Here is a 19,198-nt window from a genome sequence, read left to right as displayed (position 1 = left end):
GAGTACCCATAGACAGTATACTCCGGGTGATTTACCGTACGGTCAGACGCGAAACTTAATTACATTATAGTTGGCGTTCCTAGCGTGTATGCTACCGAGCTAAACAAGAAGGCTACTGTAAGAAATTAAAATCAATGTTGATATGGCGTAATTTAAATTAAATTCAGAGTTTTAATTTAAAGCAGTTTTATTCTGAAAAAAACGGAAGTTTACACTACAAGGGCACGGGGCAGGCACAGAAGAAGATGATATGGATATGTCAGAACATTTCAGTGATCTTTTTCTTAGAAACGTCTGTTTATTCTACCTGAAATGCAGGGACAGTTTTTACTACCTGCTTCAACCATACAGAACATTGTTGAGGAGATGCGAAACATACATTAGTTGGGTCAGACATATACGTTGAGTAAACGTTTTTTTTACTTTTAAAGATGATTATTTTGGGGCATTTCTGTTTTATCGGAGGCAGTAGAGATCGACAAGAAACAGTGGCGAAAGAGGAGAGGATTTGCAGCGAAGGGCCCTGCCGGAATCAAGTCTTGCCTGCTGTGTGTGGAATGTGTTCTACGAGGTACAGCACTTTGGCAACCAGTTATTTGTGTTTTTGAGTGTGAATTTAGCCTATTTATTTTTATTTGCAACAGTAAATTGAAAAGAGTAAAACAGTTAAAGCTTGATATGATATTGTCTTTTAGCTAATAGGATATATTTCCTCCTGTCTTGTCTTATTTCCTTAATCTTTCTTTCAGGTGTTATATCTACAAATGGTTGTATGTGACATGGGCCTCCTCCACCTCTTTGCTTTCCTAATAGTCAACCCAGTGCTTGAATTGGGCCGGTACTCACCGGTACGCAGTACCGGCACTTCTAATTTTTACCCATGTGGTACCGGCACTTCTTACTGAGTACCGGCAAGATGCCGGTACTCAGCCGCCGGCATGACGCACAATCAGCAATTGAAAAAAAAAATTAAAAAGAATATAAAATATATTTTAAGATCATGGTTAATCATCTGATTCGTCTGTATATTGCTGTTTTAGTCTGTGTTCTTCTAATTAGTGTCTACAGTGTGTGCCTATTGAGCTGTTTAGAGCCATGTGGGACAAAACCTGATCATGCCCCTCCCTCTCACTGTCTAAGTGAACGGTGACTGTAAAAACTACACTGCGCATGCTCAGAGTATTTTCCTATTTAATGTGTGTGGCAAAAAGATAATGACCATAGGGCCACTGAGCTGCCATCCCCACCATACGTCATCTCACATAATTCAGAGCTGATTGTCTGTAAGTACGTGTCCCGCGAAAAGTGTGGTGTGTGAAGAGGAGACGAGAGAGCTGCAGTGACGCGTCCTAAAACCCAAAAGTAAGCTGCGCATGGCTTCCCTCGACAAAAAAGCAATGAGATTTCTCCATAGGATTTTAGAAAATAGCTCGAAATAAGATCTGTGGGAAACGTACCTGTTAGATAAATGCACGTTTTGTTCAGCCGGATAATATCCACATGTCTACCCTACTTTTATAATTTTTTAATCATAAATCTATCGATTAGATTTATGATAGACTTTTGAAACTACAAGAAGATAAGGAGGACTTTTACAAAAAAGTAATAGACATTTTTGTCCAGAAGGATAGACAAATGGACTTCATCTTCAAGTCAAGGTAAGACCGCAATTGTATTGAAACTGGGATCTTACTAAGAGAGAACAATTCAATATTTAAATGATAAAATTACATTTTTTGGGTATCCTTTTGTTGAACTGTCTGTTTCAAATTAATCGAAGCATCAGACAAAAAAAGCTTTTGAAAATAATATTATATTTTGGTTTAGGTCAAAATATAATATTTGTAAACCTGAAGAGTCAGTGCCAGTGCCTCACCAGCCATGAACCTCACTGCACGTCACTGCAGAAGCTTATATATAGACATCTAAGTTTTTTGTGCCCCACCACTTTTGTACATATAAAAACGCCACTGGACGGGGAGCCTTCTCTGGTCGAGCCTCCTGCTCCAAGTTCTGTAGCACTAGCTCCCACAGAGCCTTCTCTCCCGTCTCTCATTGATTCCCTCTCTCCTTTCCTGCTGAAAGATGGTGAGTGTACTCAGGGACGAGGAGTCATTTAACCAACCGCCAGTAGGAGTCAGGCTTTACTTTCTTTTATATCCATAAAGAAAAAGTAAATCTGTTTACAGTTCTGTTTCATATGGATGTTGAGAGGTATCCATATATCTCTTAATTTTGCTCTCAAAGTGCACCAGATTAATGCATTTAACTTCAATATTTTAAAAAAATCTTCCCGGGGGAGCATGCCCCCGGACCCCCCTAGAGGGTGTCAGGTCCACTGCCCACTTATAAATGTTGCACTTTACCACTGCACCCCCTCTAATCTCAGATGCACCCAGAGTCATTTTGTTTAAGTACAGTGAGCCTTTCTAAAATATACAGTAAAGAGACAAACCCACCAGCATTAGGATATACTATGACTTTGAGCCAAATACTTGTTTTTGGGCTGTATAAATAAATTGACTTGAAACAGTTGCTGATTTAGAGTACTGGCACCTTTTTTATTCCAATTCAAGCACTGAGTCAACCCTTCTAATCAGATCCCTGACTGAGGTAAATAGTGGTAAGTTGTTTTACAGTTCAAGCTTTAGCTTTATCTCTGTTTTAATAAATCCTTTATTGCTCGTGATTTTAATAAAACTGGGATTTGTAACATTCAAAACGTTTTTCTTATATTTGTAGAAATTCGTCATGCTGTCAGCAATCAATAAACCAAATGCTCCAACACAAAAAGGCAGAAATCTGAACCTATCATATCATACCAACTTGATTATTACAACAGCATCTATTGGAACTGCTTCTTTATATTTCTTCATCAAGAGACATTGAGCCTAACTGTTGTAGTCAGCCTCTCAGAATGTCAGCAATTTATCCCTCAATCTATTAGATTTACTAAAGCATATTTATAAGTTGGACTGTTTACAACATTTCACCATTTAATCATTTCCTTCTCTCTTAACTTCTCTAATGCTTAGTTTTTTATTTCTTATTGTTGTTATTGTAATGTTCTTTATTTTTATTGTGAGAAGCACTTTGTAATTGTATAAGTACTTTATGAATAGTTATACTAATAGTATTGTTATTATCATCATTACTATTATTTTCTAAGATTTTCTTTGTTGTCTTTTTTATGGCTGCAGGAAGGATCATGCCAGCCCACATCAAACAGTCACATTCAAACAATTACTAAATCAGCCTACTATCACCTTAAGAATATATCTAGGATTAAAAGACTAATGTCACAGCAGGATTTGGAAAAGCTTGTCCATGCTTTTATCTTCAGTAGACTCGACTACTGTAATGGTATCTTCACAGGTCTCACAAAAAAATCTATTAGAAAGCTGCAGCTGATTCAGAACGCCGCTGCTCGAGTCCTCACTAACACTAAGAAAGTGGATCACATCACTCCTGTTCTGAAGTCTTTACACTGGCTTCCTGTATGTCAAATAATTGATTTCAAAATACTGCTGCTGGTTTATAAAGCATTGAATGGTTTGGGCCCAAAATACATTTCTGATCTACTGCTACATTATGAACCATCCAGAACTCTCAGGTCTTCTGGGACTGGTCAGCTTTCTGTCCCCAGAGTCAGAACTAAACATGGAGAAGCAGCGTTCAGTTATTATGCTCCAAATATCTGGAACAAACTCCCAGAAATCTGCTTGTCCGCTGCAACTCTTACTACTTTTAAAACCTGTTAAACCCCAAGGACCCTCCGAAGGGTCCGAAAATGCTACATCTGCTAGCACCAGTGTGATCTCTGAAGTGTCATTTATGAAACTATTAATGTTCCACACCCAGCTGACGGGAAGAAACTCAGCTAACTGACTATACGAAAAAAAAAAAAAGAAAAAAAAAATAATAATTCCCACAAGAAGCCTTTCAATGAGCCCTTAGCAAATACGGACTAATGCTATTTCTGCTCATAACTCACAAAAATTATCATTTATAATTATACTTTCTGCACAAACAACACATCATCTGAAAGCTGAGATTCCACAGATTCCATTGGCATAGGTCTCATCACTGCACGGCCAGAACTCACTGAGCTAGCAGCCAGAACATAGCAAATAAACAACATCAGTTGTCAAATCCATGACAATAATTAGCAGGTTAAATTTTACAATAGTTTATTTTTATTTTTTTTTTATTTTTTTTTTATGGAATGAATAACTATAGTGATGATTCAATGTTATAAAATGATTTTTACAGTCTGGTACCTGAAAAAGGTCAAATGGCACTGATGGAACCAGATGTGCCCAAATGTGCCCAAAGCTTATTCTGCCTGGAAATGTTTTCCCTAAATATCTCTAAAAAGGTAAATTTTCACTTGTTTTGCCTCAATCTTGATACAGGGTACTTATTATATGTTATAATTTTGATTCCTAAAGCTTTTAGGCTACTAACCCATCATTCAAGGGTGGTTTTCACTATAAGTAATGGTTTTTTGTTAGGCGGAGGTAAGAATTTACACTTTTTTACTATGTTCCATCTGAATTCACTCTGACACAGAAACATCTATATTGATTCTGACACTTCTACATCCATCTCACAGATGTAACCTTGCTTTGAGAAAAAAGATGATTAATTTAACCCTTTTAGAAGTGAAGTTATAGTCATTTGTTCTGGGCATGTCATTTTCGAGCCTGAAACCTGAAAAACAGGCTTGGGGTCTAACAGGTTAAATCCAGGCTGAAGACTTTTCTTTTTGCCGCTACTTTGAATTGAACTATTCATATCTTAAACTGCACTGTAACTTTTATTCATGTATTTTTTCTTTTAATGTTTATTTTATTATCTTTGCTTTTTAATGACTGTTTTTAAATGCTATTTTCTTAATGTCTTTCCTTTTTGTAAAGCACTTTGAATTGCCTTGTGTTGAAAGGTGCTATATAAATAAACTTGCCTTGCCTTACATTAAACCTGCCTGATTATTGATTTACACACCAACAATTACAAAAAGAAAATGAGAGACACATGCATTTCTTAAAAGAGTTTGTATTCTGGTCATTGTTAGTTTCAGACAGAAATAATTTAGCAAACAGGAAATCTAACAGAATACAGTGTGCATGATTATATAAATAAATAGTGTGTATAAATAAGAAAATTAACAGTGCATTGCTATGACATACAAAGAATATGATTATAAAACAGTATGTATTTGATCTGAGTTGGAAAGTGTAACCCACAAGGAGCTGCATTTGTTACTTCCAAAACTAAAACATATAGCATTTAAATAACCTTCACTAAGAAAAATGATGCTAAAGGAAAGTGCTTACTGGAGCAAGATTAATTATTATTAGTGCAATTATTGCCTTACATCCCAATGTTATGTTGTTACACCGGAGTCATTTCTCAAATGAGTGGCACGACGGCCATTGGCTGGACAGTAGCCATGACAACAGTACTAGGAAGGATGCAGTGATCGGACTGATGTCATGGCTCACTCCACTTGAATCTGAAAGGAGAAGAACGAAACAAACTTTAGTTAAACAAGTGTGCATCTTTTGACTGCACTGTTGATTAACTCAGTTTGACTTACAAATGCCATTCAGGTTGAGGAAGCTGCCTTCAATGTCGAAGCCGATGATGCTTGCAGCTGCGCTCATTAAGACCTGCGCTATCTGATCGTTATTAGGAACAGATGTGCTTGAAAAGCTGAGGTCCATGTTGTTGACGATCGATCCATTACTGCAGAAGAAAAAATCGTTAATGTTTGAAATATCAGATTTAGGCCACTATTCATTAACTGTCACTCGATATGTCATAAAACAATGTACCTGAATGATTTCACTTCCAAGAACTTGAATGAAGGGAATTCCCTTTTAAAAACAGGTGTAAGCTGCAGAAACAGGAAACAGTTTGTAAACAGAGGAAAATACAAAGGTATACAACTTTTTACTTTACTCTCGACATTGAACTGTGAACATATGAGAGCATTTATTTGTCGTCATATACATCTCTGTCAACAATTCATTCTGGAAATGTAAGTACGAAAATATATTATATATTGACTGTTTTGTGAGTTTTTATTTATTGTATTCTTTGAGTGTGACAGTGTGTACTTGAGCTGTCCTTATTCAATATTCAGAGATCATTCTTAGAGTGAGACGTACCTGTTCTTTAATTTTCGCTGCCCGATTTATATAAACTGTAGATGATGGATTCAGCAAGTCACTTGTAAAGTCGGTGAGAAGGGAACTGAATATCACCCTTTTTATAACGAGTGCTTTAGTTATGGGTGCAGCAGTAGTAGTAGTAGTAGTCGCAGCTGCAACAGTGTTAGGTGCAGCAGGTCTAGGTGTGGGAGCTGTAGTTGGATCTGTCACTGGACTGTCTGTAAAACAAAAATCGGTTTAGCAGAGTCATATAATCTAGTTTTGAACTAGCTAATTTGAAAAACCAGTGCAGTTAATAACAATTCCTTTAATATTATTATTTTGGTTTTAAATACAAGGTAGTTAAGATAATTGATTATCATGCTTGGATGTTGTCTTCAATAATCTGTACCTTCATTTAGTTTCAAAGTAGAATCATTTAGGTGATTTATTTATAAACAGAGCATAAGAAGCTCATGTTTTCTATATTTTTTTTGCGATCTCACAATGACTAAATATTGTGTTGTGGATACTTACCTAATATCATGACTGAGGTGGGATTTATGCTCAAGTTGAAGGCATTGTCGGAATTACTGACAGCTTGTACGAATTCTTTAATAACAGCAGAATTCATTGGGAGATCTGCATAAGAAGTATTCCCATGGAACACAGCTTCAAAAGTCGCCCGAGTTTCAGGAACTCGTGTTACATTTGAGGCACTGTATCAGAAACAAAATGAGGAAAGTAATATGAGATTATAATATTGTCTTTTGATATGTATGATTAACTACCAATATTAGAAGATACACATGTTGAACTCTATATTAATAAATAGTCAGAGAAGAACTGAAATCACAAATATTTATTTACCGGAATTCTTTCAAAAGGCAGTGGGAAAAGGTTTTGGGATATTTTGTTCTGTATATTTCACCACACTGCAAAAAGAAACAACATTGAAGGATTAGCTTTCAAGCACAGTTTTCTAGAAGGCAATTATGAAGATATGCAACATTAAAAGGCCATGATTAGCTTTCATTGACACCTTAAACTTTCCATCTGATTGTTCATTCACGTTCAAACCAATTCATTTTACAATTGTGTGATTTGAAAATGCACTCACTGCATTTAAAATTCTTTTTTCAAGTGCTTTGTATTCCTTGCTGCTGGTGTTAGTGAGGGCAGGGGAAAAAGCTTCTCCTATCAATTGTATGTCTAGAACATAATTATGATCCGGGGCTGCTGTGTTTGTTGCTGCTACAGCTGGTGTGGTTGCTGGTGCATCAGTTGTAATCGGATCTTCAACTGGACTGTCTGTAAAACAAAAATTGGTTTAGCAGAGTCATATCATCTAATTTTGAAGTAGCTGATTTGAAAAAGCAGTGCAGTTAATAACAATTCCATTATTATTTTTAAATACAAGGTAGTTAAGCGAATTGATTATCATGCTTGGATGTTGTATTCAATAATCTTTAGCTTCATTTAGTTTCAAAGTAGAATCATTTAGGTGATTTATTTATAAACAGAGCATAAGAACCTCATGTTTTCTATATGTTTTACGATCTGAAAATGACTAAATATTGTGTTGTGGATACTTACCTAATATCATGACTGAGGTGGGATTTATGCTCAAGTTGAAGGCATTGTTGGAATTATTGACAGCTAGTACGAATTCTTTAATAACAGCAGAATTCATTGGGAGGTCTGCATAAGAAGTATTCCCATGGAACACAGCTTCAAAAGTCGCCCGAGTTTCAGTAACTCGTGTTACATTTGAGGCACTGTATCAGAAACAAAATGAGGAAAGTAATATGAGATTATAATATTGTCTTTTGATATGTATGATTAACTACCAATATTAGAAGATACACATGTTGAACTCTATATTAATAAATAGTCAGAGAAGAACTCAAATCACAAATATTTATTTACCGGAATTCTTTCAAAAGGCAGTGGGAAAATGTTTTGGGATATGTTTTTCTGTATATTTCACCACACTGCAAAAAGAAACAACATTGAAGGATTAGCTTTCAAGCACAGTTTTCTAAAAGGCAATTATGAAGATATGCAACATTAAAAGGCCATGATTAGCTTTCATTGACATCTTAAACTTTCCATCCGATTGTTCATTCACGTTCAAACCAATTCATTTACATTTGTGCGATTTGAAAATGCACTCACCGCATTTAAAATTCTTTTTTCAAGTGCTTTGTATTCCTTGCTGCTGGTGTTAGTGAGGGCAGGGGAAAAAGGTTCTCCTATCAATTGTATGTCTAGAACATAACTATGATCCGGGGCTGCTGTGTTTGTTGCTGCTGCAGTTGGTGTGGTTGCTGGTGCATCAGTTGTAATTATATATGGCACTGGACTTGCTGTAAAACAAATATATTAACAATATGTGAATACATTTTAGTGCAAATACTCAAAGGATATATTTATCCTTGTATGATGTAAAATGTACTTTGGTTACAGTTTCACAGACCAATAAGAACCATAATAAAAGGATTTCAAAAAGTAGTCTTTGCAAACATTCTATTATCTTATCTAGTGAATGATCAGTAACGATATATATCAGTAAATAAGAGATTATTCACTTAAAAAGCTTTCTTACTGAATATAAAATAGTTTGGAGAAAAGCTTGTCATGCATGGATAGGACTGTACAACACTGAATATTGTTGAGGTTTTCAGTATGAGTTCAGTTACTGACTTATTTATGAACTGAGCTTGAGCGGCACATTCTATTCCAAATGTATTTCAAATGATGATGGTACAATAATTTGTTATGTTTACTTACCTAATACTTTGACTGAAGCGGGATTAATGCTCAGGATAGGAATATTGGTGGAATTACTCAGAGCTTCTACTAAGGTTTGAGCAACAACATCATTCTGTGGGAGCTCTGCAATGGCAGTAGTCCCATGGAACACAACCCCCACAGTTGCTTGAGTTTCGTTGTCTTTTGGTGGATTTAAGGCACTGTATCATAGAAAAGAGAGGAATAAGTGTTATACTATGACATGAGATGATCCTGTTTCTTTTTTAAATAGGTGGTTATGATTCCATCTCGATTGGAAGTTACCAATGTTAAGTTCTCAACCCTTCATATAGAATTCAATCAGAGAAGCACACTTTGATTTTTCATTTACCTGAAGTTTTTCAAAATGCAGTGGGAAAACGTGTTTGGAAACATGCTTCTGTATTCATTGTTACACTGTGAAAAGAAAGCAACATTCAAAGACCATAAGTACATTTCAAGCACACTTTTCCCTAAATGAAATAACACCAGGTCAACTGAATTTATCTTTGTATTTAAACAAAGGTATTCTTTGGGCAAACACATTCTGTTCAATCACCTCTTCACATTGCTTCTGCAATCAATAACAGATGTTTATTTTGAAAATGCTCTCACCGCATTTAGAGCTGCTGTTTCAAGTGCTTTGTATTCATCGCTGTTGGAGTCAGTGAGGGCAGGTGAAAAAGCCACTTCTTTAAATTCTGCTGAGAGAATATAAGTGGGTTCAGGGGCTGCAGGTGTTGTTGTTGCTGTGGATGGTGTGGTTGTAGGTGGAGCAGTCGTAATCGGATCTGGAACTGGACTTGCTGTGAAACAAATTCATATTTAAAAGGATATGTTAGTACTAACCAAATGTTAAATTCACTGATCAGAAAGGACGATTCATTGTGATGTGTTTACTTACCTAATACTTTGACTGAAGCAGGGTTAATGCTCAGATTAGAAATATTGGTGGAATTATTCAGAGCTTCTACTAAGGTTTGAGCAACAACATCATTCTGTGGGAGCTCTGCAATGGCAGTAGTCCCATGGAACACAATCCCTACAGTTGCTTGAGTTTCGTTGTCTTTTGGTGGATTTAAGGATCTGTATCATAGAAAAGAGAGGAATAAGTGTTATACTATGACATGAGATGATCCTGTTTCTTTTTTTAAATAGTTGGTTATGATTCCATCACGATTGGAAGTTACCAATGTTAAGTTCTCAACCCTTCATATAGAATTCAATCAGAGAAGCACACTTTGATTTTTCATTTACCTGAAGTTTTTCAAAATGCAGTGGGAAAACGTGTCTGGAAACATGCTTCTGTATTTATTGTTACACTGTGAAAAGAAAGCAACATTCAAAGACCATAAGTACATTTCAAGCACACTTTTCCCTAAATGAAATAACACCAGGTCAACTGAATTTATCTTTGTATTTAAACAAAGGTATTCTTTGGGCAAACACATTCTGTTCAATCACCTCTTCACATTGCTTCTGCAATCAATAACAGATGTTTATTTTGAAAATGCTCTCACCGCATTTAGAGCTGCTGTTTCAAGTGCTTTGTATTCATCGCTGTTGGAGTCAGTGAGGGCAGGTGAAAAAGCCACTTCTTTAAATTCTGCTGAGAGAATATAAGTGGGTTCATGGGCTGCAGGTGTTGTTGTTGCTGTGGATGGTGTGGTTGTAGGTGGAGCAGTCGTAATCGGATCTGGAACTGGACTTGCTGTGAAACAAATTCATATTTAAAAGGATATGTTAGTACTAACCAAATGTTAAATTCACTGATCAGAAAGGACGATTCATTGTGATGTGTTTACTTACCTAATACTTTGACTGAAGCAGGGTTAATGCTCAGATTAGGAATATTGGTGGAATTATTCAGAGCTTCTACTAAGGTTTGAGCAACAACATAATTCTGTGGGAGCTCTGCAATGGCAGTAGTCCCATGGAACACAATCCCCACAGTTGCTTGAGTTTCGTTGTCCTTTGGTGGATTTAAGGATCTGTATCATAGAAAAGAGAGGAAGAAGTGTTATATTATAATATTAGATGATCCTGTTTCTTTTTTAAATAGGTGGTTATGATTCCATCACGATTGGAAGTTACCAATGTTAAGTTCTCAACCCTTCATATAGAATTCAATCAGAGAAGCACACTTTGATTTTTCATTTACCTGAAGTTTTTCAAAATGCAGTGGGAAAACGTGTTTGGAAACATGCTTCTGTATTCATTGTTACACTGTGAAAAGAAAGCAACATTCAAAGACCATAAGTACATTTCAAGCACACTTTTCCCTAAATGAAATAACACCAGGTCAACTGAATTTATCTTTGTATTTAAACAAAGGTATTCTTTGGGCAAACACATTCTGTTCAATCACCTCTTCACATTGCTTCTGCAATCAATAACAGATGTTTATTTTGAAAATGCTCTCACCGCATTTAGAGCTGCTGTTTCAAGTGCTTTGTATTCATCGCTGTTGGAGTCAGTGAGGGCAGGTGAAAAAGCCACTTCTTTAAATTCTGCTGAGAGAATATAAGTGGGTTCAGGGGCTGCAGGTGTTGTTGTTGCTGTGGATGGTGTGGTTGTAGGTGGAGCAGTCGTAATCGGATCTGGAACTGGACTTGCTGTGAAACAAATTCATATTTAAAAGGATATGTTAGTACTAACCAAATGTTAAATTCACTGATCAGAAAGGACGATTCATTGTGATGTGTTTACTTACCTAATACTTTGACTGAAGCAGGGTTAATGCTCAGATTAGAAATATTGGTGGAATTATTCAGAGCTTCTACTAAGGTTTGAGCAACAACATCATTCTGTGGGAGCTCTGCAATGGCAGTAGTCCCATGGAACACAATCCCTACAGTTGCTTGAGTTTCGTTGTCTTTTGGTGGATTTAAGGATCTGTATCATAGAAAAGAGAGGAATAAGTGTTATACTATGACATGAGATGATCCTGTTTCTTTTTTTAAATAGTTGGTTATGATTCCATCACGATTGGAAGTTACCAATGTTAAGTTCTCAACCCTTCATATAGAATTCAATCAGAGAAGCACACTTTGATTTTTCATTTACCTGAAGTTTTTCAAAATGCAGTGGGAAAACGTGTCTGGAAACATGCTTCTGTATTCATTGTTACACTGTGAAAAGAAAGCAACATTCAAAGACCATAAGTACATTTCAAGCACACTTTTCCCTAAATGAAATAACACCAGGTCAACTGAATTTATCTTTGTATTTAAACAAAGGTATTCTTTGGGCAAACACATTCTGTCCAATCACCTCTTCACATTGCTTCAGCAATCAATAACAGATGTTTATTTTGAAAATGCTCTCACCGCATTTAGAGCTGCTGTTTCAAGTGCTTTGTATTCATCGCTGTTGGAGTCAGTGAGGGCAGGTGAAAAAGCCACTTCTTTAAATTCTGCTGAGAGAATATAAGTGGGTTCAGGGGCTGCAGGTGTTGTTGTTGCTGTGGATGGTGTGGTTGTAGGTGGAGCAGTCGTAATCGGATCTGGAACTGGACTTGCTGTGAAACAAATTCATATTTAAAAGGATATGTTAGTACTAACCAAATGTTAAATTCACTGATCAGAAAGGACGATTCATTGTGATGTGTTTACTTACCTAATACTTTGACTGAAGCAGGGTTAATGCTCAGATTAGGAATATTGGTGGAATTATTCAGAGCTTCTACTAAGGTTTGAGCAACAACATCATTCTGTGGGAGCTCTGCAATGGCAGTAGTCCCATGGAACACAATCCCCACAGTTGCTTGAGTTTCGTTGTCTTTTGGTGGATTTAAGGATCTGTATCATAGAAAAGAGAGGAAGAAGTGTTATACTATGACATGAGATGATCCTGTTTCTTTTTTTAAATAGTTGGTTATGATTCCATCACGATTGGAAGTTACCAATGTTAAGTTCTCAACCCTTCATATAGAATTCAATCAGAGAAGCACACTTTGATTTTTCATTTACCTGAAGTTTTTCAAAATGCAGTGGGAAAACGTGTTTGGAAACATGCTTCTGTATTCATTGTTACACTGTGAAAAGAAAGCAACATTCAAAGACCATAAGTACATTTCAAGCACACTTTTCCCTAAATGAAATAACACCAGGTCAACTGAATTTATCTTTGTATTTAAACAAAGGTATTCTTTGGGCAAACACATTCTGTCCAATCACCTCTTCACATTGCTTCTGCAATCAATAACAGATGTTTATTTTGAAAATGCTCTCACCGCATTTAGAGCTGCTGTTTCAAGTGCTTTGTATTCATCGCTGTTGGAGTCAGTGAGGGCAGGTGAAAAAGCCACTTCTTTAAATTCTGCTGAGAGAATATAAGTGGGTTCAGGGGCTGCAGGTGTTGTTGTTGCTGTGGATGGTGTGGTTGTAGGTGGAGCAGTCGTAATCGGATCTGGAACTGGACTTGCTGTGAAACAAATTCATATTTAAAAGGATATGTTAGTACTAACCAAATGTTAAATTCACTGATCAGAAAGGACGATTCATTGTGATGTGTTTACTTACCTAATACTTTGACTGAAGCAGGGTTAATGCTCAGATTAGGAATATTGGTGGAATTATTCAGAGCTTCTACTAAGGTTTGAGCAACAACATCATTCTGTGGGAGCTCTGCAATGGCAGTAGTCCCATGGAACACAATCCCCACAGTTGCTTGAGTTTCGTTGTCTTTTGGTGGATTTAAGGATCTGTATCATAGAAAAGAGAGGAAGAAGTGTTATACTATGACATGAGATGATCCTGTTTCTTTTTTTAAATAGTTGGTTATGATTCCATCACGATTGGAAGTTACCAATGTTAAGTTCTCAACCCTTCATATAGAATTCAATCAGAGAGGCACACTTTGATTTTTCATTTACCTGAAGTTTTTCAAAATGCAGTGGGAAAACGTGTTTGGAAACATGCTTCTGTATTCATTGTTACACTGTGAAAAGAAAGCAACATTCAAAGACCATAAGTACATTTCAAGCACACTTTTCCCTAAATGAAATAACACCAGGTCAACTGAATTTATCTTTGTATTTAAACAAAGGTATTCTTTGGGCAAACACATTCTGTTCAATCATCTTTTTCACATTGCTTCTACAATCAATAACAGATGTTTATTTTGAAAATGCTCTCACCGCATTTAGAGCTGCTGTTTCAAGTGCTTTGTATTCATCGCTGTTGGAGTCAGTGAGGGCAGGTGAAAAAGCCACTTCTTTAAATTCTGCTGAGAGAATATAAGTGGGTTCAGGGGCTGCAGGTGTTGTTGTTGCTGTGGATGGTGTGGTTGTAGGTGGAGCAGTTGTAATCGGATCTGGAACTGGACTTGCTGTGAAACAAATTCATATTTAAAAGGATATGTTAGTACTAACCAAATGTTAAATTCACTGATCAGAAAGGACGATTCATTGTGATGTGTTTACTTACCTAATACTTTGACTGAAGCAGGGTTAATGCTCAGATTAGGAATATTGGTGGAATTATTCAGAGCTTCTACTAAGGTTTGAGCAACAACATCATTATGTGGGAGATCTGCAATGGCAGTAGTCCCATGGAACACAATACCCACAGTTGCTTGAGTTTCGTTGTCTTTTGGTGGATTTAAGGTACTATATCATAGAAAAGAGAGGAAGAAGTGTTATATTATGACATGATATGATCCTGTTTCTTTTTTAAATAGGTGGTTATGATTCCATCTCGATTGGAAGTTACCAATGTTAAGTTCTCAACCCTTCATATAGAATTCAATCAGAGACGCACACTTTGATTTTTCATTTACCTGAAGTTTTTCAAAATGCAGTGGGAAAACGTGTTTGGAAACATGCTTCTGTATTCATTGTTACACTGTGAAAAGAAAGCAACATTCAAAGACCATAAGTACATTTCAAGCACATTTTTCCGTAAATGAAATTACAACAGGTCAACTGAATTTATCTTTGTATTTAAAAAAAAGTTATTCTTTGGGCAAACACATTCTGTTCAATCACCTCTTCACATTGCTTCTGCAATCAATAACAGATGTTTATTTTGAAAATGCTCTCACCGCATTTAGAGCTGCTGTTTCAAGTGCTTTGTATTCATCGCTGTTGGAGTCAGTGAGGGCAGGTGAAAAAGCCACTTCTTTAAATTCTGCTGAGAGAATATAAGTGGGTTCAGGGGCTGCAGGTGTTGTTGTTGCTGTGGATGGTGTGGTTGTAGGTGGAGCAGTCGTAATCGGATCTGGAACTGGACTTGCTGTGAAACAAATTCATATTTAAAAGGATATGTTAGTACTAACCAAATGTTAAATTCACTGATCAGAAAGGACGATTCATTGTGATGTGTTTACTTACCTAATACTTTGACTGAAGCAGGGTTAATGCTCAGATTAGGAATATTGGTGGAATTATTCAGAGCTTCTACTAAGGTTTGCGCAACAACATAATTCTGTGGGAGCTCTGCAATGGCAGTAGTCCCATGGAACACAATCCCCACAGTTGCTTGAGTTTCGTTGTCTTTTGGTGGATTTAAGGATCTGTATCATAGAAAAGAGAGGAAGAAGTGTTATACTATGACATGAGATGATCCTGTTTCTTTTTTTAAATAGTTGGTTATGATTCCATCATGATTGGAAGTTACCAATGTTAAGTTCTCAACCCTTCATATAGAATTCAATCAGAGAAGCACACTTTGATTTTTCATTTACCTGAAGTTTTTCAAAATGCAGTGGGAAAACGTGTTTGGAAACATGCTTCTGTATTCATTGTTACACTGTGAAAATAAAGCAACATTCAAAGACCATAAGTACATTTCAAGCACACTTTTCCCTAAATGAAATTACAACAGGTCAACTGAATTTATCTTTGTATTTAAAAAATATATATTCTTTGGGCAAACACATTCTGTTCAATCATCTTTTCACATTGCTTCTGCAATCAATAACAGATGTTTATTTTGAAAATGCTCTCACCGCATTTAGAGCTGCTGTTTCAAGTGCTTTGTATTCATCGCTGTTGGAGTCAGTGAGGGCAGGTGAAAAAGCCACTTCTTTAAATTCTGCTGAGAGAATATAAGTGGGTTCAGGGGCTGCAGGTGTTGTTGTTGCTGCGTATGGTGTGGTTGTAGGTGGAGTAGTTGTAATCGGATCTGGAACTGGACTTGCTGTGAAACAAATTCATATTTAAAAGGATATGTTAGTACTAACCAAATGTTAAATTCACTGATCAGAAAGGACGATTCATTGTGATGTGTTTACTTACCTAATACTTTCACTGAAGCAGGGTTAATGCTCAGATTAGGACTATTGGTGGAATTATTCAGAGCTTCTACTAAGGTTTGAGCAACAACATCATTCTGTGGGAGATCTGCGATGGCAGTAGTCCCATGGAACACAATCCCCACAGTTGCTTGAGCTTTGTTGTCTTGTGGTGGATTTAAGACACTGTATCATAGAAAAGAGAGGAAGAAGTGTTATATTATGAAATTATATGATCCTGTTGCTTTGTTAAATTGGTGGTTATGATTCCATCAAGATTGGAAGATACCAATGTTAAGTTATCAATCCTTCATGTAGAGTTCAATCAGAGAAGCACACTATGATTTTTCATTTACCTGAATTGTTTCAAAACGCAGTGGGAAAACATGTTCGGAAACTTGCTTCTGTATCTATTGTTACACTGCAAAAAGAAAGCAACATTCAAAGACCATAAGTACATTTCAAGCACATTTTTCCCTAAATGAAATTATAACAGTTCAACTGAATTGATCTTGTTATTTAAAAAAAAAGGTATTCTTTGGGCAAACACATTCTGTTCAATCATCTTTTTCAAATTGCTTATGCAATCAATAACAGATGTATGTTTTGGAAATGCTCTCACCGCATTTAGAGCTGATCTTTCAAGTGCTTTGTATTCATCGGTGTTGGAGTCGGTGAGGGCAGGTGAAAAAGCCACTTCTTTAAATTCTGATGAGAGAATATAAGTGGTTTCAGGGGCTGTAGGTTTTGTTGTTGCTGCGGATGGTGTAGTTGTAGGTGGCACCGTTGTTGGAGCAACAGTCGTAGATGTGGCTGTCGTAAGTACAGCTGTTGTAGCTGCTGCTGTCGTAGGTGCAGCAGAAGTTGTAGGTTGCATCGTTGTTGGAGCAGCAGTAGTTGGTGCTAATGTTGTTGGAGCAACAGTAGTAGATGCGGCTGTCATAGGTGATGCTGTTGTAGGTGCTGCTGTTGTAGTTGAAGCAGTAGTTGTAGGTTGCACCGTTGTTGGAGCAGCAGTTGTGGTAGGTGCTGCTGTCGTAGGTGCAGTTGTCGTAGGTGCAGCAGTAGTTGTAGGTTGCACCGTTGTTGGAGCAGCAGTAGTTATAGGTGCTGCTGTTGTTGTTGCATCTGTTATAGGTGTGATAGTAGTTGGTGCTGCTGTCGTTGGAACCGCAGTTGTAGGTGCTCCTGTTGTAGGATCAGCAGTTGTAGGTGTTACTGTTGTAGGTGCTAGTGTTGTTGGTACTGCAGAAGTAAGTGCTGCAGTTGTTGGTTGAGCTGTTGTAGAGGCGATAGTAGTTGGTGCTGCTGTCGCAGGAACATCAGTTGTAGGTGCTGCTGTTGTAGGTGCTGCAGTTGTAGGTGCTGCAGTCGTAGGTACTGCAGTTGTTGGTGCAGCCGTTGTAGGGGCTGCAGTTGTAGGTGCTCCTGTTGTAGTGGCAATAGTAGTTGTTGCTACTGTTGTAGGAGTAGCAGTTGTAGGTGCTGCTGTTGTAGCTGCTCCTGTTGTAGGTACTGCAGAAGTAAGTGCTGCAGTTGTTGGTGCAGCTGTTGTAGAGGCGATAGTAGTTGGTGCTGCTGTCGTAGGAACATCAGTTGTAGGTGCTACAGTCGTAGGTACTGCAGTTGTTGGTGCAGCAGTTGTAGGTGCTAGTGTTGTAGGTGCTACTGTTGTAGGAGCAGAAGTTGTTCGTGCTGCAGTTGTAGGAACCAGAGTTGTTGGTCCAGCTATAGTAGGGGCTACAGTTGTTGTTGCTACAGTCGTAGGTGCTGCAGTTGTAGGGGCTGCAGTTGTTGGTGCTCCTGTTGTAGAGGCGATAATAGTTGGTGCTGCTGTCGAAGGAACGTCAGTTGTAGTTGCTGCTGTTGTAGGTGCTGCAGTTGTAGGTGCAGAAGTTGTAGGTGCCGCAGAAGTCGGTGCTACAGTTGTTTGTGCAGCTGTTGTAGGGGCGATAGTAGTTGGTGCTGCTGTCGTAGGAACATCAGTTTTAGGTGCTGCTGTTGTAGGAACATTAGTTGTTGGAGCAGTGGTTGTAGGTGCTGCAGTTCTAGGTGATACAGTTGTTGGTGCAGCTGTTGTAGGTGCAATAGTAGTTGTTGTTAATGTTATAGGAGCAGAAATTGTAGGTGCTCCTGTTGTAGGTACCGCAGAAGTAAGTGCTGCAGTTGTTGGTGCAGCTGTTGTAAGGGCGATAGTAGTTGGTGCTGCTGTCGTAGGAACATCAGTTGTAGCTGCTGCTGTTGTCGGTGCTGCAGTTGTAGGACACGCAGTTGTTGGTGCAGTGGTTGTTGGTGAAGCTGTAGTAGGGCCCGTAGTTGTAGGTGCTAAAGTCGTAGGCACTGCAGTTGTTGGTTCAGCAGTTGTAGGTGCTACTGTTGTAGGAGTAGCAGTTGTAGGTGCTCCTGTTGTAGGTACTGCAGAAGTAGATGCTGCAGTTGTTGGTGCAGCTGTTGTAGGGGTGATAGTAGCTGTTGCTGCTGTCGTAGGAGTAGCAGTTGTAGGTGCAGCTTTTGTAGGTGCTCCTGTTGTAGGTACCGCAGAAGTAAGTGCTGCAGTTGTTGGTGCAGCTGTTGTAAGGGCTGTAGTAGGGGACGCAGTTGTAGGTGCTACAGTCGTAGGCACTGCAGTTGTTGGTGCAGCAGATGTAGGTGCTGCAGTTGTTTGTGCAGCTGTTGTAGGAACATTAGTTGTTGGAGCAGTGGTTGTAGATGCTGAAGTTGTAGGTGCTCCTGTTGTAGTTGCCGCATAAGTAGATGCTGCAGTTGTAGGTGATACAGTTGTTGGTGCAGCTGTTGTAAGGGCGATAGCAGTTGGTGCTACTGTTGTAGGAGCCAAAGTTGTAGGTGCTGCAGTTGTAGCTGCTGCTGTTGTAGGTGCTTCAGATGTATGGACCGCAGTTGTAGGTGCAGTGGTTGTTGGTGAAGCTGTAGTAGGTGCGATAGTAGTTGTTGCTACTGTTGTTGGAGCAGAAGTTGAATGTGCTGCAGTTTTAGGTGCTCCTGTTGTTGGT

At 37.9% G+C, this 19,198-nt stretch overlaps 1 protein-coding gene and 2 long non-coding RNA genes across 3 annotated transcripts; all 3 read right to left on the bottom strand.

Annotated features, from left to right (window-relative positions):
- Window positions 1-6,357: 6,357 nt before the first annotated feature.
- LOC117487840 (mucin-5AC-like) lies at window positions 6,358-12,066 on the bottom strand. Its single transcript, XM_034136559.1, has 17 exons — window positions 12,018-12,066; window positions 11,665-11,846; window positions 11,376-11,566; window positions 11,113-11,177; window positions 10,761-10,942; window positions 10,472-10,662; window positions 10,209-10,273; window positions 9,856-10,037; window positions 9,567-9,757; window positions 9,304-9,368; window positions 8,952-9,133; window positions 8,337-8,527; window positions 8,088-8,152; window positions 7,755-7,936; window positions 7,417-7,469; window positions 7,029-7,093; window positions 6,358-6,397 (listed from the first exon to the last, which is right to left on the bottom strand). The coding sequence occupies exons 1-17, from the start codon at window positions 12,059-12,061 to the stop codon at window positions 6,358-6,360; spliced, it is 2,136 nt and encodes a 711-aa protein (XP_033992450.1). The 5' UTR covers window positions 12,062-12,066.
- A 1,464-nt stretch (window positions 12,067-13,530) lies between these two features.
- Window positions 13,531-14,222, bottom strand: LOC117487969. Its single transcript, XR_004556467.1, has 3 exons — window positions 14,092-14,222; window positions 13,828-13,892; window positions 13,531-13,656 (listed from the first exon to the last, which is right to left on the bottom strand). It is a non-coding gene; the product is annotated as an uncharacterized LOC117487969 (long non-coding RNA).
- A 1,157-nt stretch (window positions 14,223-15,379) lies between these two features.
- Window positions 15,380-16,025, bottom strand: LOC117487843. Its single transcript, XR_004556442.1, has 3 exons — window positions 15,903-16,025; window positions 15,639-15,703; window positions 15,380-15,467 (listed from the first exon to the last, which is right to left on the bottom strand). It is a non-coding gene; the product is annotated as an uncharacterized LOC117487843 (long non-coding RNA).
- Window positions 16,026-19,198: the final 3,173 nt, after the last annotated feature.

Source organism: Trematomus bernacchii, unplaced genomic scaffold (assembly GCF_902827165.1).
Source record: "Trematomus bernacchii unplaced genomic scaffold, fTreBer1.1, whole genome shotgun sequence".
Classification (NCBI taxonomy): Eukaryota; Metazoa; Chordata; class Actinopteri; order Perciformes; family Nototheniidae; genus Trematomus; species Trematomus bernacchii.
The sequence above is the reverse complement of the archived record's forward strand: the minus strand, read 5'-3'. Positions and strand labels throughout refer to the sequence as shown.